The sequence below is a fragment of the Tetrao urogallus genome (genome assembly GCF_951394365.1).
Source record: "Tetrao urogallus genome assembly, chromosome: 1".
Classification (NCBI taxonomy): Eukaryota; Metazoa; Chordata; class Aves; order Galliformes; family Phasianidae; genus Tetrao; species Tetrao urogallus.
Window position 1 is genome coordinate 118006734 of NC_136813.1, and position 18282 is coordinate 118025015.

Consider the following 18282-nt stretch of genomic DNA (forward strand, 5'->3'; position numbering starts at 1 on the left):
GAAAAAGGAAAAGATTTTCTTTCTAAGGCATAAATGATTCAGAATTAAAATCTTTTATTGAAGAAGTAGTTTCCAACTTGACTTAATTTCTGCACATTTATTTGATTTAGCAAGTAGATTTCACTTTTTATCTGTTACTGAAACATCAGTTAAAAAACTGAAGATATGCTGTGTATGTGATGGTTAATACGGGGACTGGATGCAGGCATTTTTGATTTGAGTTTTGTTTTTGTTGTTTGTTTTCAAACAACAGCAGTTTCAAATCTGCTTTCAGTTCAGTACATTATGAACAAATGAAAATGCAGCATGTTTTCTAGACTTCCAATAGCAGATGTATATACCAGTTGCAGATGAGGTGAGACTGGTTCTTTGCTGTTTAATTTTCTATGCTATCCTGGCATATTTCCTAAATTTTTCTTACTAAAACATTCTGTCTTCTCCTGTATTTTTAGGAATATGCGTGTGTTATGAATACAAAATAATCTATGTAATCTCTGATGGGAAATTCTCCTTGCCCTTTTATTTTACAACCATATACCAATGTAATTAACTGCTCCAAGAAAAGACTGCATTCAAATTTGATTATTCATTAGAAGTCGAGAACAAGTTAATCCATTAAAACTTTGTTTTAATGAAATACAGCAGAGTGGTTCGTTACAAGGAATATGTTTTTATAAATCTGCAAGGTTAAGATATTTTGCTGTTCTGTTCATTAAAAAACCTAAACAAATATAAGCTCTGTTTATTGAAAATTCTGGGGTCCAGTATCTGTATGAATTATGAATTATATATTCAAAGAATGTGTGTATAAAGAATTCCTAAAGATTTGTATATGGTGTAACTGGGTTATAAAAGTGCCTGGATGCACTGATGTGTAATGAACTGAGTATTTTATTTTGCTGTACTACCAAACTACAGTTTTATACCATGCTATTGATGGGGAGTGCATCAGTATCTAGAACATGTGGTTTGTCCTCTAACAGCTGTAATTAACATTTGTTTTCTTCACTATTAATCAGTTTGTATAAATAGAATCCAGCACGCCTTACGATACCACCTGATATTCTTAAGTGTCAGATTGCTGACCTAGAAAACAGCTAATTTAAAATGACTGGGGACTTACAGTGTTATATTTTGACACCTATTCTGTAAGTTCTTAAAGTCAGAGCTCCTTTGGAATCTGGTATCTCTTGAGTAATTGTTTCTTGTACTAGAGTCTCCTGATATCTAAACTGTTTTCGAGCCAATCTTAACTCATTCATTTCCTATCAAATAAGAGAGTCTGTGCAAATGACTGTTTTCAGTTAAGTCAGAATTGTTTTCAAGAAGAGTAATAGAGTTCAGGTGATACATAATCATTTTTCTTTTCCTTATTTCTTCTTTTCCTTAATGTCTTCTACATAAAGTGAGAGTTTGCATTCTGAGCTATGTGGGAAGATGTACCTTCTGATGGTTGTATAAGAAATACTTACAGTTTGGTGACAAGTGGGGGGAGAAAGTCTGCTTTTACTCTGGATGAAGAATGCATTTCCCTGATGTGTACTTTATGATTAAAAGTTCTGTTAGGATTTGCCATGGTGCAGAAAAGTAAAATACCCCCTCATCTTGGAGATCTGCATGAAGATATTGCAGATCTTTCATCTGTAGCTTCCAACTCTTCCACTGCAATGTTCTGTCTGCCTCAAGCTGATCATTTATGGTTTTTGTTTTGTTTTGTTTTGTAAGAGCTTTGACAAAAGTGCTTCAACCATTTCTAAATGAAGTTAGAGGTGCAATATTGTTATGCCCTGATTAAAGTTTGGGTTTTTTTTCCTAAGTACAGTTGAGAACCTCAAAAATCATCCTGTTTTGGATATGAAGTGTTAAGAGAATTGTGTGTTCTAGGACTGCTAGAGGAAAAAAACACCCATATTTTTTCAAGCCTTTGAAAAATATTTGTCTGCTTTCTCCATATGGAGTTTTTAGAGTTCAGCTGCTGAGTTCCCTAGAGTTGTGTGTGCAGAACATTCGTCATCACACATCCCCAGGCTGGGAAAGCTGAGCTGGTCTTTTCCTCTTGCTTGAATCTGTTGTGACACCAGGCAGTAGAACAGAAAGTAATGTATGCTCAGCTGTCTCCTAATTTCTGAATCTCTGGCATTGCATTTTTAAATACGCTTTTTGAATATGGGTCTTTTATGTGGTAATCTGCATGTTTTTAGAAAAATTCTCATGCTGGTAACATGTTCCTTAGTGATAAATAATTCATATCTGACTAAAAATTGCACCTCCACCTCCTTTTATTGGGGCTGCCTCCACTACAGTTAATTTTGCAATTTTAGGTCATCCATTATGGCTTAGGTTGAATTTCCACTGTGGATTGCAGCAACTGCAGTTTCTAGAGCTTCAGCTTTCTGGATTAAAAGATTAGAAAGGAAACTTGGACCTATTTAGAGCAGCTCAGGGACGCTAAGCCCAACTACATAAAATAAAGATTGAACTGAAATTTTATCAGAGCTACTCAGAAGATAAGCAGAAGAGCAATTGTTTAAAAGTTTTCTATGTTAAAAAAAGGGATCTCCTGTAGATTATGCTTTCTGCAAGGTCAGTTGATACCAGAACAACTAATGGCAATGGGATGTGTAAATTTCCTAATGAAAGTTCATGTTAGCTAAATCACTTCACTACTCCCCTCGGACAGTTGTCTATTCCACGCTGAAAATCCTTTCCTAACTTATTACAACAATTCTTTGTCAAAGACAGGATGTTAGGAGGATCAGCCTTACCTTTTACCACTTTGTCCTTTATTACAAAGTAGTTCAGTATTGTTACTCTTTTGGTTAAAATGAATCAAGAGTTTGTCCATCTTGGCATTGCCAGTCTGTTGCCTGTTGTGTTACATGCAGATTTAAGTCAGTTTTCTTTATGCTTCAGAGTTGTAATTAATATTTCCTTTTATAAGACTTGAATTTCTTATACAGATTTCCAAATTTCCAGTTCTTTGGTTTTTTTTCCCCCTAACTCTATGTATTTTAAAATACTGTCTTAAATACTGTGTTATAGTTGCGAATTCATAAATTGAAATACTATCATTTTAGCTGATCCTCATCTCCAGCTGCTTGTGCTTACATGCTGGTACAGTATTTGGCTCACAAAATATACTTCTCAGCTTTTATGTTGTCTTCTTCACTCCAGCTGCAATAATAGTGAAAGCTTTATGACTGCAAAGGCAGTGCAGGAAGAGGGGATCAGGAAGGGGCATGGAAATTGCTCTGTGCTGCTACAGTGCCAAAGCATCATCTAGATACTGGGGCCACCCTATCTGTTTTGCGTAATGTCTTGTTTTTAATACAGCACTTGGCTTAGTTTATTCCTGTGCATTGCCAGGAAATGACAGTTGTACAATTCAGGCATAAAGAGAGGGTTTAGCAAATCATGAACTGTTTTTAATTTGCCTCATTAAACGGCCATTAACTGCATCAAGCCATCTGTTTAAAAATAATCTACACATATTTTGTTTGCACTTGAGAGCATGTAGACCTTCATTAGAACAGATTTTATTATTAATGGTATCTTTAGGGAGCTTTATGTTATTGTAGGAAATATCTCACTGCTTGCACCAAACTTTTCCCATAAACAAAAGGAGGAGTCACATGTTGTTACCTTGCAGTCTTGCTGTCCTAACTGTATATCTGGGAAACACTGCAGTTTGTTTACAAACCAGCTCTGAAGGAAGTTATTTGCAGCCGTTAGGTAGATCTGGGTGTAAGAAATGAGAACAAGTTGAGTGAATGCACAGTGTCTGGGTTACCTAATTTAGATTAAAAAAGAGTCCCAGAATTTCATCCAGATAAGTTATAGTGTCTCAGATGTGGTTGAGATTAGAAAGCCCTACTGTTTCAGCCTTGGAGAGCTATCTGAGGGAGAACACTATACTTGATCTGTCTCTTCCTGCTTATGTACCTGCAGAACCCCTTCTTGTTATTTTACACATTTCTTACCAGGTTCAGCTCTAACTGTGCCTTGGCTTTCCTAATCTTCTTTCTCCACACATGGGCAATGTCCCTATATTCCTCCCAGGCTACACAACCCTGCTTCCACTTCCTGTACATTTCTTCCTTTTCCCTTGTTTAAGCTGCAAGTCCTTGCTCAGCCATGCCAGTTGTCTGCCTCCTCTGTTCAGTTTCTTCTGCTGGGAGATGGAGAACTCTTGCACTCTTAGAAGGGTATCCTTAAAGAGCTGCCAGCTCTGTTCTGTACCCATGCCCTTAAGGACAGTTTTCCAGGAGATCCCACACAACAGTTCCTTGAGCAGCTGGAATTTTGCTCTCCTGAAGTTCAGGGTCTTTTTCCAGGCCTGCTTTCCTCCAGATCACAAACTCCAGCTGGCATGGTCACTACAACCCAGGCTGCCTCCAATCTTAACCTCTCTAATGCTCTCCTTCTCATTGGTGAGCACCAGGTTTAGTAAGGCTTCACCTCAGGTCAGTCCATCTAATACCTGGACCAGGAATTTATCCCCAGCAGACTCCAGGAATCTCCTGGATTGTCTGCCACCACCGTGCCAGCATATATCTGGGTGGTTGAAATCCCCCATCAGGACAAGAGCCCATGAGCACAACAATCTCCTGCAGTTGGAAGTGTGGATGGAGCACACTTGTCATTGAATTCCTTCATGTGGAAATGGTTGGGCCGGTTGACATGAACTGACATTGGCTGAACCAAACAGTGGGTATGATTCCCGTGAGTATGTTTTAGCAGTGGTGATGGTGACAGTGTCACCTCTGCTGGTACAGATTTTGACGAGTGTGGCATGCAGGTTCTTGTTCATCGCTAGAGAAAATGCACAGCTAATGGTGGTGACTGTTAAAAAGTAGTATTTTGTAGCTGAGAACGTGCTCTATCAAATAATGTTATCGTGCTCTTTGTATCCGTTGTAGTCTCCATGGAGATATATAGAAAACATTACTTTTGGAGTGACCTATATAATTGCATTTGGTTGCAAACGTTGATTATATTCTTTGCAACTGCCCCTACTATCCTTAGAATAAGAATTCCCAAGGAATTCTTGGCTGGAATCGCTTCTCTTTTGAAAAAGATCATCTGGGCCTACTTTAAGAATGAAAAGGGGGCAAGGGGAAGGATGTAAAAATCTTAATTTATCTTTGTTTTGAAAAAAGTGATTGTTCTAAAAATGTATACTTGTCATTGAATAGAATGTGTGGTTTCTGCCATATTGGATATGCCTTCATGCTTCTGTTCTCTTTGCTATATTTGTCTTATATGAAAGAATTTTCCTTCAGGATTTCATTGTAAAATAGCTTTTTACACTAAAAAACTTTAAATGACATAGAGCTGATTACATAATTCTTATAGACCACATATGTGAAAAATTAGATCCATGTTCAAATTTGCAAAATACTTAAACTTTTTAAGCATAATACCTTCAAAGCCATCTAACTAAAGAGTAGTGCCAAGTCTCTATCACAAACTCTTTTATTCAAATCATGACCTTTGTGTTTTGTTCTCTGGATTGGCATGCAAGGTTAGGGCTGATTAAAAAACTTATAAATATCTTATGTGCAAAACATGTTTATGAGTAAAACATTTTGAGCTGAGCTGAATTAAATGTCTGAGTCTATCTGAGTTCTGGCTCAAAGAGCAGAAGAGATAACCACTGTGGACCGCACAACAATAAGTTTTGGTAGGGAGCTATCTGTGTAGGACAGAATGATACGTGATGACCCAAATCTACATCTGTGTTTTTAAAGGATCTTGAAAAATATTGCTTTGGCATTTCCATGCTAAATGAGAGAAGCTTGTCATGAAAAGTTGTTTAATTTTCAGTCATTTCTATTTATCATCCTTACATCCTCAGTGCAGCAAATTCTGCTTTGGCAGCTTCTTATTACCCTAGAAGATGACCTCAGGATGATATTGCCAGGAGCGCAGCTAACGCAGCTTGTGGGAATGGGAAAAATTGCTGCTCTTAAACATTATCTTTCCCTTTCCTGCTGCAGATGAGATGGCACAGAATGAGCTTGCCCTTTCTGACAGATCTTCCCTGAGGTCCAGCTGTGAATGGCACCAGCTAGGAGTGGTGGAGGCTGGTGTTTAATCCAGGAAGGAGCTTTGAAAACAGATGGTAGTTGTGACGCTTGCAAAATGGCAATAAGCAAAGACCTGTTGCAGGGAGCTGAGGCACTCTGGAACTCCTCACTTTACAGTGTTTTTGTCTCTCTGCTTGAACGGGAGGAGAATCTGCACTTGAGAAACTTGCACAGTTCTGTGCTATGAACACACGAAGGTGGTGCAAAAGAGGCGGCTTTGGAGGTGGCTCTGTGCTGTGTCTCCTGATGCCACTGGCTCCTGTGTTCCTTGTGCTTTTCAGCCAAGACAAGAAGGAATGTGGAGGAGGAGGAGAGCTGCTGGCCAGGACAGTTCTCAAATGACTGTCTGAAGAAGCAGGAGTGAAACAGGGAGCATTTCTTGTAATTGATTTTGGGAGGTCTCTTGGGACATGGATTTCCCACTTGAAGAAGGGATTGTTTTCCACTCATCTTCCTGTTCTTGTGCCCTGGATCCAGCTGGAGAGAAATGCTGCTCAGAGACAGTAGCAGCCCTGTTCTGACATCTGTGAGGGACACCTGGTGCACTAGCTGCACTGGCAGCAGCCTTTGAAGTGACAGAACTTGGCTGAAGAGGAGGCAGATGTAGTTTTATGCTGCATCTCATTTGAAGGCAGTCCCTTGAGTAGTGCTGAGAAGAGCTGTAACTTTGAAGTCCTGAGACGATTTGTTTATTTTACTCTGACAACCATGGACCCTTATTTCTCCTGTCTCTGTGAGAGCGTAATCGTTCCTTGAAGGAGTAATTTCTGGTGCTTGGACCTGAGGAAGAAAATGACTCATTGCCTGAATGCCCTGTTACAGCTTAGAACTAGAAAACTGATTGTTTTTACTTAAATCACAGAATACTTGGGTATGAAAATCTCAGAGGTGCTGGGATGGAAAAAAAGGGGTATGAAATTAGTTTCCCCAAACTCACAACCGAAACACGTGGGAAAGCTAACAGGCTTTCTGTTTGCCTCTACTTATGTTCAGAAATCTTTGAGTAATTAGCAAAGGAGTTGAAGGGCAGCAAGAAGAATTAGGTAAAAGCATCTACCTGCTCTGAATTTCTGCTTGTAACTCTGGAGACAAGGAAGCATGCAGGGCATAGCAGTGCTTGCAGTAAAAAATGGGAGAGCTCTGATTTTCTTTTACACCTTTATCCCAGAAAGTTTGTAAATAATATTGCTTTTCTGAGGAAGTTTGAAAGGAAATATTGCATCTTTATTTATGTATTTATTTTTCCCATACAGCGAAATGGGAATTGCATGATTATAACAACTGTGCATAGGGCAGTGGATTTCTGGCATTGTGACAAAGTCATTCTTAAATGTTTCCTCACTCGGTAGTGAGCAGACTAGAACTTCTGATACCAGCTGTTATACTGAAAATGAAGAGGCTATGTGCTGTTCTGCTTGGAAATGCTTATTAAATCTCAGAGATCATAACAGTTTTTGAATAAAGTGTGTGTACTGAGAGAGTGCTCACCTAGGTTGGAACAGGAGCTCCGAAACACTGTCAGACCATCAGTAAGCTTCATGTGAGAAGGACGTGTGATGTCATCCAGACAGAAAACATAGGTACTTCTCAGGTTGTCTGTCAGCACAGAGTTGCATGTGATGCTATTTGTGAAAGGTCATCTTTGCAAGAATGGAAGAAGGTGACAAAAAGTTATCTGTGCATTAGGAGATCTAGGTTATGTGGTGCTGAATTCTAGTAGTCAGGCAGCCTTGAAGTGTAGCACATGATGTGGCTGCTCAAGTCTAGAGAAGCAGAGAAGGGCTTGTGGTGTGCAAGGAGGAATTTAAATAAGAGCATTTACTTTGAGAAATTCATTAGTCTGTTAAGTAACTGTTCTGTTGGAAGTAAAAATCTCCTGGAAAAATTAGATTCCTTTTAGTTCATGGTGATTTATAGCCAGCCTCATGGCCTAATTGCATCCTGGATACTGAGCTCTTACGCTTTAGAATATATACACACATACACACATATAATATATACAACCCTAGCAGCAAAACAGTTAGGTGCTGTGGAATTAAGTAAAAGCTTTGGTTAAATTAAATTAAATTTGTGACGTAAGGTACAGTCTGTGTAGACAACAAGTAGTGGGCATGGAAAATTACCCTGCCTCCTATGAGTATTCAGATCTATGAAAAAAGTTGGAAGGGAATACATTACAGCCTTGTTCTAGTAAATAGGCTTAAAATAATGATAATTCTACAGTGATATATATTCAAATGTAAGCTTATGTTTTAAGTAAATGAAAGGTGTTATTATATAAGCTCTTCAATTTTTCTTTACCTCTTTTCTTCCTGCAGATCACACATCTGTGGGCGGGCTGGGAGACAGTTTTTATGAATATTTATTGAAAGCCTGGCTTATGTCAGACAAAACGGACACAGAAGCAAGAAAAATGTACGACGATGCCATTGAGGTGATTATAATTCATTGAGTTTTCCTGTACAGCAGAATTAAAAAGCATATTTAAAGATTGAAAAAGAAGAAAAAAAAAAAGCAAACAACATATAGGACTTGTTTTGATTATGTAAGCTTTTTCCCTGAGTAATTTAAAAAGTATTATTGTGAAATATATCTGATGCAAATTGCTGTGCTAAAAACGTCAGCTCATCCAAAGTGTTATAATGGAATAATCCAAAGTACATTTTATTGGAAATAACTATTAATGTAAGATGTACAAGGTGACCAAGTTTTTGTTTGGTTGGTTGGTTTTTAATCCCAGGTTCAGAGTAATTCAGAAAATTAAAAGTGCTGATTTGTTTTATTCTTCAAATTATATTCTAAAATGTTTAGATGTTATATTTGATATTTATCTTATAAAATACAATTCATACCTCTTCCTTGCTCTGTCAATCTTTTGTAATATGGTCTTGTTTGTTCTCACAAATCAAGTAGTGCCAGCCCAAGGAGACCAGAGGCAGTTCTGGGGGATTTGGGGTAGGGACTTTTTTGTGATGCCTCTGAGCTTCATGATGCATGACTGTTCTTCCTCAGTGTGCCCATACACAGGCGTCTTATTTTGTCGGGCTCACTTGTACCTATATATGTCCACGTACTTAAGCTACAGTTAAGAATACAGAGAATAATAGTTATAATAATATCATATAACTATAATAATATTATATAACTATTATACGATAATAATAGTTAATACAGGTAAGAATAACAGAGAATGACAGTGAAGCTAGCTTCAGTTGAGTTAGCTGTGGTGCAAACAGCAGCAGGGATTGTGTGATCTTGTCCACATGCAAATTGATACTTGCTGCCAAACCTATTCCAATCTCTGTGCATGTCGTGTTGCTTTCAACACAAGCCTTCAAAGCTCAGTTACAGTGCAGGCAGTTCCCCAAAGAAAAATCTCTGTTCTTAATGTTCTGAAAATTCACGTTTTAAAAAATAAATGTAATGAAATTCCAGTTGCTTTGAAACTGTAATGTCTTATTTCAGACCTGAATTTCATCAGCTTTGGCTTTCAAGTACTTGAACTTTTTTACACTGTTTTAAAGGATTATCCTATTACGTAGCTGTTACCAACAAAAGTATGAGGCAGGCCCTTCCGAAAGGGATGCATGATATCCTTTTATGTCACATTATAAAACAGTTCTTCCAGACTTTGAATAACTTCTTAAGCTCTAAGTACTTTCCAGTGTCTTTAGTTCTGTGGAGACAAGAATCAGATATGTAGTTTCTGTAATGGTTCTGCTAATTCTAATAACTACCTGGTTTCTTCCTAGTTTCTCCTCTTCACCCAGCTCTTCACACAAGAGCTGTGTTTGCATTCTTAACCTTTGCATTCCACTCTCATCCATTTCCCAGTTGGTTATATTCTGAAGTTTGTTATAGTATTTTGATTTACTGCTCTCCTGCTGTGATTTACGTTCCCAATTCCCTGATGTGTGACCTTATACTTATCTCTGTTAAAACACAGTTGTTCAAGTGAAACCTATTTTATCACTTTTTCTGTATGACTTTATAGGGCTTTATCACTATCTATATCACTATCTATATCTCCATCACTTTTTGTGTCATTTGCAAGTTTTTTTCTCATGTTTTTCTTGCAGATTACTGGTAGAAATGCTGCCTGCCATTGAATAAAATCATCCTTTCAGAATCTTTATAGAATGAGGATTTTTTACAATTTCTTTTGAACTGTTCTGGTAGCCTGGTTTAGCATTAAACGTGGAGGTTGGTGGCCCTGCATGTGGCAGGGGGGTTGGAGATTAATGATCCTTGAGGTCCCTTCCAACCCTTGCCATTCTGTGATTCTGTGATTCTATCAGTCCAGCTATTAATCCGCTTTGTACGTGCTGCCTAGATTTTGTTTAGGACCAATGTTTTGTACAATACCAAAGAAACTCCTAATATTCTTAGTGATATCAGTATGCAATTGTCAATCAATCGTTTATTTTTTCAAACTACATAACTAATTTTATATGGTTCTTTCGGTAACCTTTTAAAATACTGTTACATCATCAGTTATTTCTCAGTCTTTATGAATTTTGTTAGCTTTCCAGGGTTTGCATAAATCAGTGTTAATAGCTCAAAGCAGTAGCTGAATTCTTTCAGAAGTTTTAGATGCAGATTCTTTTGTGTCCTCTGGGATTTAAAATGGCTGTTTTAGCTTTTAACATCTGTTGTGGTTACTGTTTAAATATTTTATTCTGGCGCTTAGATGCTGGACACTTGAAAATTAGAGAACATAAACTTTGATTCTCTTTGATGTATGTCCAGTCTCACAAATATTTTATGCGGGCAAATCTCTGTCTTTTTGAGACACAGCAAAGCAAATTTGGAACTAGAAAGGATAGTGTGCATAGGAGGGAGAAAGAGCCAAACTATTCCTGCTTCCTAAGTGATATGACCTGCATTGCATCAGAACGTTTTCCCTTTGGCTTTCTCTCAGCCAACCCCAGCAGTGCACATTTGAGTCTACATGAGCAATACTGATTTATATGTTTTGGAACATCCTTTTGGATCAGACTTTGTAATTATTTCAAGTCCTACTCAATACTGAAAGAGACATGCAAGGAGTCAGAATGCAAAGAGACATGGAAAGAGTCAGGGTTTTGTGTTACATAATTAAATTTTGAATTTTGAATTAAAATCTCCATTTATTTTCAGAGCCAATTCCTTCACTCTTCTTTTACTGTTGCCTGTACCGTAGTTCTTCCTTCACAGATAATATTTCTTATTGTTTGTTTTTCAAAACATCGAGCCAAGTTTTAGTGTCGTTTATGCAAACAGAAGGGGAAGGGTGTAAAATACATTCTTCCAACTCATAGTACAGGGTTGGAAATGTTCTCAGCACCCATCAGTCTAAAAGAGGGTATCTGTTCTGCTACACTGCACTCCCTTAGCTTATATAATGAAGAGTGTAGAAGATATAACACCACACCCTCCCTCTCAGGTCTTGCTGAGTCATCCCATCCCTTGAGATACTGAGAGGAAGAAAGATGATAATCTCACATGTTTTTCAAATGCTATGATTCCCAATCCATGCCATATAAAGTCTTAGCCAAGTCACCACATACTTCATAGTAGAAGTGTGAACAAATTCTGTTCTCCACAACCTCTACGTGCTCCTATAACATGAGTATAGCCTTCTACTGCAGAGTATGCATCTTCTCAGTGGCCTGCTGTGTAGATTCACAGAAATTGTGAAATTCATTGAGAATTTTTTGTGGTGATAAATGCTGAGGATGAACTTACTTGCATTCAACATCATCATGTGGACTTTGTATGCAGCCTGGCTTAAAGTGCATTCTCCTCCTCACGTTGGCTGGAGGTGCGGAAGCTTCCTTTTGATCTGTTCGCTTTGACTGCTCTAAGCTGCTAGATTCACATTGATCTACGCTCTTTGTTATTGCACAGCATCAGATACCCAAAAGAAGAATCCAGCAGTGTGTTCAGCTATCAACAACATAGCAAGTTCTGTTCCAAGACAGCCCAGAGAATGCAGTTTTTTTGCAATAGTAGAGTCACGTACAGTAGGAACATCAGAGAACATTCAGTGTTTACATCTGAGATAATTGTTTTTGTCGTTTCACAGGTGAAAGAGAACCTATTTACAACAGTTAATCTCACGTCTCTGGTGTAAATAAGTGTTTTCCTTGGAAGCTTAAGTACACGTGTCCACTCTAGAGCATATGTGCTCATTGTGGTCAGGCTGCATGCCATTACCTTGCAGTACCTACAGGAGTTTTCTGTGGCCCTGGCCATCCAGCCAAGGGTACAAATGTCAGATCTCTTCCAACCTTCTGAAACTTTTCTAATCCAATAGGATCAGTACTCCTGCAATGCCCAGGTGTTCATTTTTAATTTCTATAAATATTAGTTGTCCTTTTTAGGTTGTTGAATAGTGCAGTATTTTGAGAGGATTATATTTATTTTCATGTTGAAAGTGCTTGTTTTGCTACTCTGAAGATGGTACTTCATTATTAGCTAGCTAATATATAACTAGTATAAACTCTTCTAAGCTCTCTTGTTCACTTAAGAAAACAAGGTCTTCCTCAAAAAATGGTGCCTCAAGTTTTATGTACTATATGATCATAGAAGTCCTATCATCATCTCCCCTACATCATTTTTGCCACAATCTTTTGCCTCGGTCCAGGACAATTGAATCAGTGCAGCTATAGCTATACATCTTAGCATCATCTTCAGCACCTCCCATCTTTCCTGTGCCAATACTTTCAGGACAGGTGAGGTTTTTTACAGTTAACTGCACCAGGCATTCTGGCAGTAGAAGCTACAATAGTGTAGCAGTCCTCAATACCAATTTGCATGATTGTTGCACTTTGCAGCCGTCAGTTCCTCCTCAGTCACTTATTTCTGCATTCTTTTCACTGGATCCTGCCATGAGCACAAAATTCAGATCTGTCAGTAGTATTAGTGAAGAAATGAACCCAAGATGACTGCAGATCAGCATTTTTCTTTCATTACTTTCAGAATACATGGACTCAGCAGAGGATAGTAGAGGAATTTTACCATCCAAATGATAAGGACCAAGTAAGACGTGGAGCACTGCCGTATTATTATACTGTCATCTCCCTGTAATCCACTGCTTTTATCTAGTGCATACACTTCAGACACATAGGGACTATGAGAGCTGTGTTGGCAGCGTAGCTGAGGTAGATTCCCAGCATTCTCACAATTGGGAAAAGTTGCCGCTAGCATTGCAGAGTCTCAAGACAAGAACCTGCTCAGAAAACGAAACAAAACAAAAAAACAAACATGTACAGCTGTTTCCAATAACTATTTATTTATATTATTGTCTTTCCTGAATGAGGCTCCTAACCTTGGAATTCTGTCCTTTATGATAATAACTTCAAGAATTCTTTTTGGTGTTTTTTTGGCTGCTGGTGGTTGTTGTTTGTTTGCTTTAAAAAGCCATTGGGAAATTGTTGAAGAAAACATTGGAAGACTGTCAGACATTGTTTCAGTACCTGGATAGTCCAAATAGTGCTGAGTTGAATAAAGCTGCTTTAGCAGCCCTATGGTACTTCAACAACATTAAAATAAATAAATAAAAGTTAACTTGGAGTATCTATTGTCACAGCTATTTCACAGTTTACTTTAAAATCTGAATTATAAGATGTTAACTGATTAATCCATGTATTTGTTACCTGAGTCATGGTAACAGCAAGCAGTAGATACTAGTGATACTACTGTGTGCAGCAGACATGACCTCCATGTCCAGCATAATCCCTGTAGTTATTAAATGCAACATTCTCTTTCTGTGTGGTTTCAGTATATCTCAGCACCTTTGGGCTGTATTATATTGTAGGCATCAGAAAAGCAGCAGAGAGGAGTAATGACTCACTTCTATAATAGATCTTGAAAATGAGGAGAGTAATAAATGCCTTTTTTTATGTCACTTTAATCCTTCGACTCTAATAAGCATTAGAGTATTCTGACCAGAGCTTCCATGCACTTTGGAGGAAGTTGTGAGCATATCAGGTTGTTACAAAAGAGATTTTTAGAAAAAAGGTAGAAATAATGTCTCTGTGACAAAGAAGATATTTATGATGGATTCAAACTGTAACAACATTCTAGTTACAGAACAAGAACTATATAATGCTAAAGAGAGTCAGTACTGCAATAAATGATGGAGGTTATCATTGTCTTTGAAAGAGGCTAAAGTAAATACTTTTTTTTTTCCATGTAGTTAGCAAACTTTCCATGGAATTTGCAAAGTTTGGCAAGTTACATCAGCTCTTTTCCAAACAGTGTCAAAAGAGTGCCATTTATAAATCACACGCAAGAATATACACAGGTACAAAAGTGCAAAAGAACAAGCAGTTCTGTAGTGCTTCTTTGTGAACAGCTGCACAAACCCTCACCCATTCTTTGACCACATGCAGTCAAAAAGCTGCTGTGGAGAGGCTAAAAGGAAGCTGGAGCATTCTTTTCAGTTTCTATTAAAGGCTGACTAGGAGTACAGGTGCTGCATTTACATACATAATGTAAATGCAACAGAAAATATTCAGCAAATTTGTGTGAATACACACAAACTATATGGTAGAACAGATATTTACTTCTCATAGGTAACAAGTAGATGAGCAGTCAAGTGAACCATAGAATGTGTTTAATTTTCACATAAAATTGTTATGTCATCTGTGTTGTGACTTTCCTGTGACATGTCTCATAAATGTAATTTAGTAAGTAGGGTATTTTTTGCATTCACTGAAATTATATTCTTAAAACTGTTTGTTCACGTGGTGCTCAAAAGTATGTTTGATAAAAGGAAAATGTTTTTGTTTTGAAAACAGTATTTTATTCTTTTAAGAAGTGTTAGTACGTAAAATTTGCATTCAAAGCAGTATTTTAAAGTTCTTTTATTCTTCTTGTAGGCCATAGAAAAACACCTCATCAGAAAGTCCAATGGAGGACTGACCTTCATTGGAGAGTGGAAGAATGGACACCTTGAGAGAAAGATGGGCCATTTGACCTGTTTTGCAGGGGGAATGTTTGCCCTTGGAGCAGATGGTTCCCGAGATGACAAAGCTGGACATTACTTGCAACTTGGAGCTGAAATTGCACATACTTGTCATGAGTCATATGACAGAACAAGTAAGATACATTGCTAGTTATTTCAGTAGCTGAATATAGAAATTGTTGATATTATTTCTAAGAGTTGTTACGGACTTATTCCTTTTCTAGTATGCGCTGTTTTTATACCAGTGTAATTGTCTTAATGTCAATTGTATTTACTTCTCATCTCCAGCATGGTGAATAAATGTGAAATCTTCCTGTATGTTTGCCCCTATGTTTGCATCACTTGTCAACAATATGCAATGTGGGTGCAGGGATGAAGGGAGTTTTTCATTTCATATATATTATTCTTACAGTTCTGTAGAGTGAGAAATTTGTGAAAGCAATTTCAACTGATTTTAGTAATAATACATTCTGGCTAGGTACAATTAGAGTAGAGTGGATGGAGATAACTGTGCAAATTGTGAGATGATCAAAGACCTGGCTAATAACAAAGCAGTTGGGCAGGAAATTTCTCAAGTTAGTCTTTTGGATCATGTTCTCTTTTTTTTTTGTCTTTAAAGTGACCTTGATGCATAAAGTTGGAGTGTGCTATTTACACTTACTATGGGTATAAAATCGAAAGACAATTAATACTCAGGAGTCTTAGAATAATAAACAGGAAGACCTTGACTGGACTGTCAGAAGGAAGAAGTTAATAAAAAAAGACCAGGAGCTCTTTCTGTAAATTGGGAGTTGAAAAATGCTAGTGAAGCCTTAGCCTGCATCAGGTGAAGAATTTTCAACAGAGATAAGAGAATATTAACACTGCCTTAGAAGACATGTATAATTTGTCATCCAGAATACTCTGTACAAACCCGATTCTGAAGCAGAAGGAACGCAGAGAAGGACCAACAAAATGATGAGAGTGACAAACCTCTTATTTTACAGTAAGAAAAGAAGTTGGCCTGCTTAGATGAGAAAAGTAATATCCAAGAAAATAATAGATTTGTTGTCATATCAGTGGATAAACACTAAAAAGAAATAAGCTATTTTAAGCTAAAAGTAACACAGCTGCATAAAGAGCAAGAATTTATATGCTTGCTGTGAATAAATATAGCCTAGAAATTGAAAACGTGGCCATCTGAGAAGTGAGCTTCTAAAATAATGTCCTTGTAGAAGTGATGGGAACTACTCGTAGCAGTTTTAAGATGAGAATTCATGTATTTATTCCCAAGGATTACATAGTGTTGTTATAATGTTGCCTTCAAAAAACAAACAAAAAAAAAAAAACACAGAAAAACCCCAAGGATGCTAAGGAAAAAGATAGGAGATAATATTGCAGGTGTTGTTGCTTTTTGAAAACTTGCATTAAAATTTTTAAATCAGACACTTAAGAATTGATAATGCTAAATTTGCAGCTGCAAGTGCTGCCCTTGTTTTTCTGTGTTTTTTTTTTTTTTCCTTCAGATTTTTATTCTGTACCCTAAGTAAGTCAGAAGACAGAGGGATAAAACTTTTGGTTACATATTTAATGACTGTGTAAGAACACATGCAAGGAATAAACTGAAAGTTGTACAGACAGCTGTGAATTTGCAGTGTCCTAGTTTTCTTTTGTTCAGTCCTACAGTCTCAGTAGTTTATATTTTTTTTTTCTGCCCTGATTTTTCTGAGAAAATAATGATCTGCTATGTGTGAAATGTCAACAACTTCTTAACGCTTTAACAGCAGAATTTAGACATAATTGTACATAGTAATGTGAGAACTAACTGGTTACAGAAAAAGACTCTCTTTTGGAGGACAGATAGTTGTCCTCATTCAGCTGATAGATTTACTTTTGAGTCAGCATAGGCAAAAGCTTCTCTTTCCTATAGACTTGGGAGAGCTTTTGCCCCATTTGGTGTCCTAGAGGAGACAGCAAGGCTCTGAGGCTGTGTACTGAGGACAGAGCTTTCTTCTTTGGGTAGACCAGAACTCTCCTTTCCCTTGTTTTCCTAGCATTACTCATAATAAACAGAAGTATGTGCCTGGTCTTACTATATTTTAGTGTTGAGATACTACGTTATGAAGCAGCCTAAGTTTATGTAAGGGGCAAGTATGAAAAGAACTGCTGTTCCAAGATCCAGTCTTAGCAAAATCAAAGCAGAATTTCGAAGAACAAAAGCACTTACAGAAAAGAAGGACATTATATTGCCAACTGTCAGTATCCTATTGTGCTTATGGCAGGTATAAAAGCAAGCTTAGAAAAAAGAAAATTCAGTACTACAGATGGCATCAGGCAAACAAAATTCTGTATTTTCTGCAATCTGTCTTTATGGTAGAATTATCATATCATGAAATTCCATCTCCTGAAATTCTGTTTTGAAATCATGCTTTCCGTATTTTACGGAAATAAACAGGAGATTCTTGATCACATAACAAGTGATTTAGCGCCAAGATTTCTGTGTAGTAGTATTTCAGATAGATTCCACTGGAGCAATTTTTGGTCTGAGCAGATTTTACCACTGCAATAGTAAGTAAAACGGTCTTGCAGTGACAGCACACCTGCTTATTTAGCACTGAAGTGATTTTATGAGCCTTCTTACTTACTGGAATATTTTAAGACAGTAATAGTATCCTCTCAAGCTGCTTTTCCGCTCTCATACTTACTCTGTATCTCCAGGCAAATTCTTTGACCCTGTGTGAGACAAAGTATTTGTCATGTCTTCATCCTTCTTTAACTAAACAGGGTAATATATCCCTTAATTTAATTCTGCCTCTATTCTTATTTACTTGCCTTTGGGACTGAAGTTATCACAACTGATGTGAGAATCACCCAGACTTTCATCATTTCTAAGACCATCCCTATGGTCCCTTGGATTCATTTGTTCTTGTTGATGGCTTCTAAAGACCCTTGAGGTGAGAAAGGCCATTTTGAAGCCCCCCTCCATTCTCTTGTTTACCTCTTGACTTCAAGCATTCTGTTGCTAGCCAGTTTTTTTCTTTCTCAGCAGCGAATCTTCTTGGTATTTAGGAGTTCTTGCTCCTTCAGTGCAGGCATGTAAGGCCGTGGTCTCCCAGCTGTGACAGGTGGAAGAGTATCTTGTGTTGCAAGAATCCCACACACTGTAGCTGGTCTACAATGCTCCCCAGTGTACTCTAACTTATTCTCCAACTGAAATACTTTGTCTTGCATCCCTAAACTTATGATAAAAAGGTGTATGGT

General features: G+C 37.5%; 1 protein-coding gene across 1 annotated transcript in view; it reads left to right on the plus strand.

Moving 5' to 3' along the window:
- Positions 1 to 18282, plus strand: part of MAN1A2 (mannosidase alpha class 1A member 2) — a gene marked incomplete at both ends in the record, with an annotated part of 123752 nt that overhangs the window by 89122 nt on the left and 16348 nt on the right. The window contains 2 exons of the mRNA XM_079544012.1: positions 8408 to 8523; positions 14957 to 15176. Coding sequence (XP_079400138.1) covers positions 8408 to 8523; positions 14957 to 15176 — 336 coding nt within the window. The remainder of the gene's footprint in view (positions 1 to 8407; positions 8524 to 14956; positions 15177 to 18282) is intronic.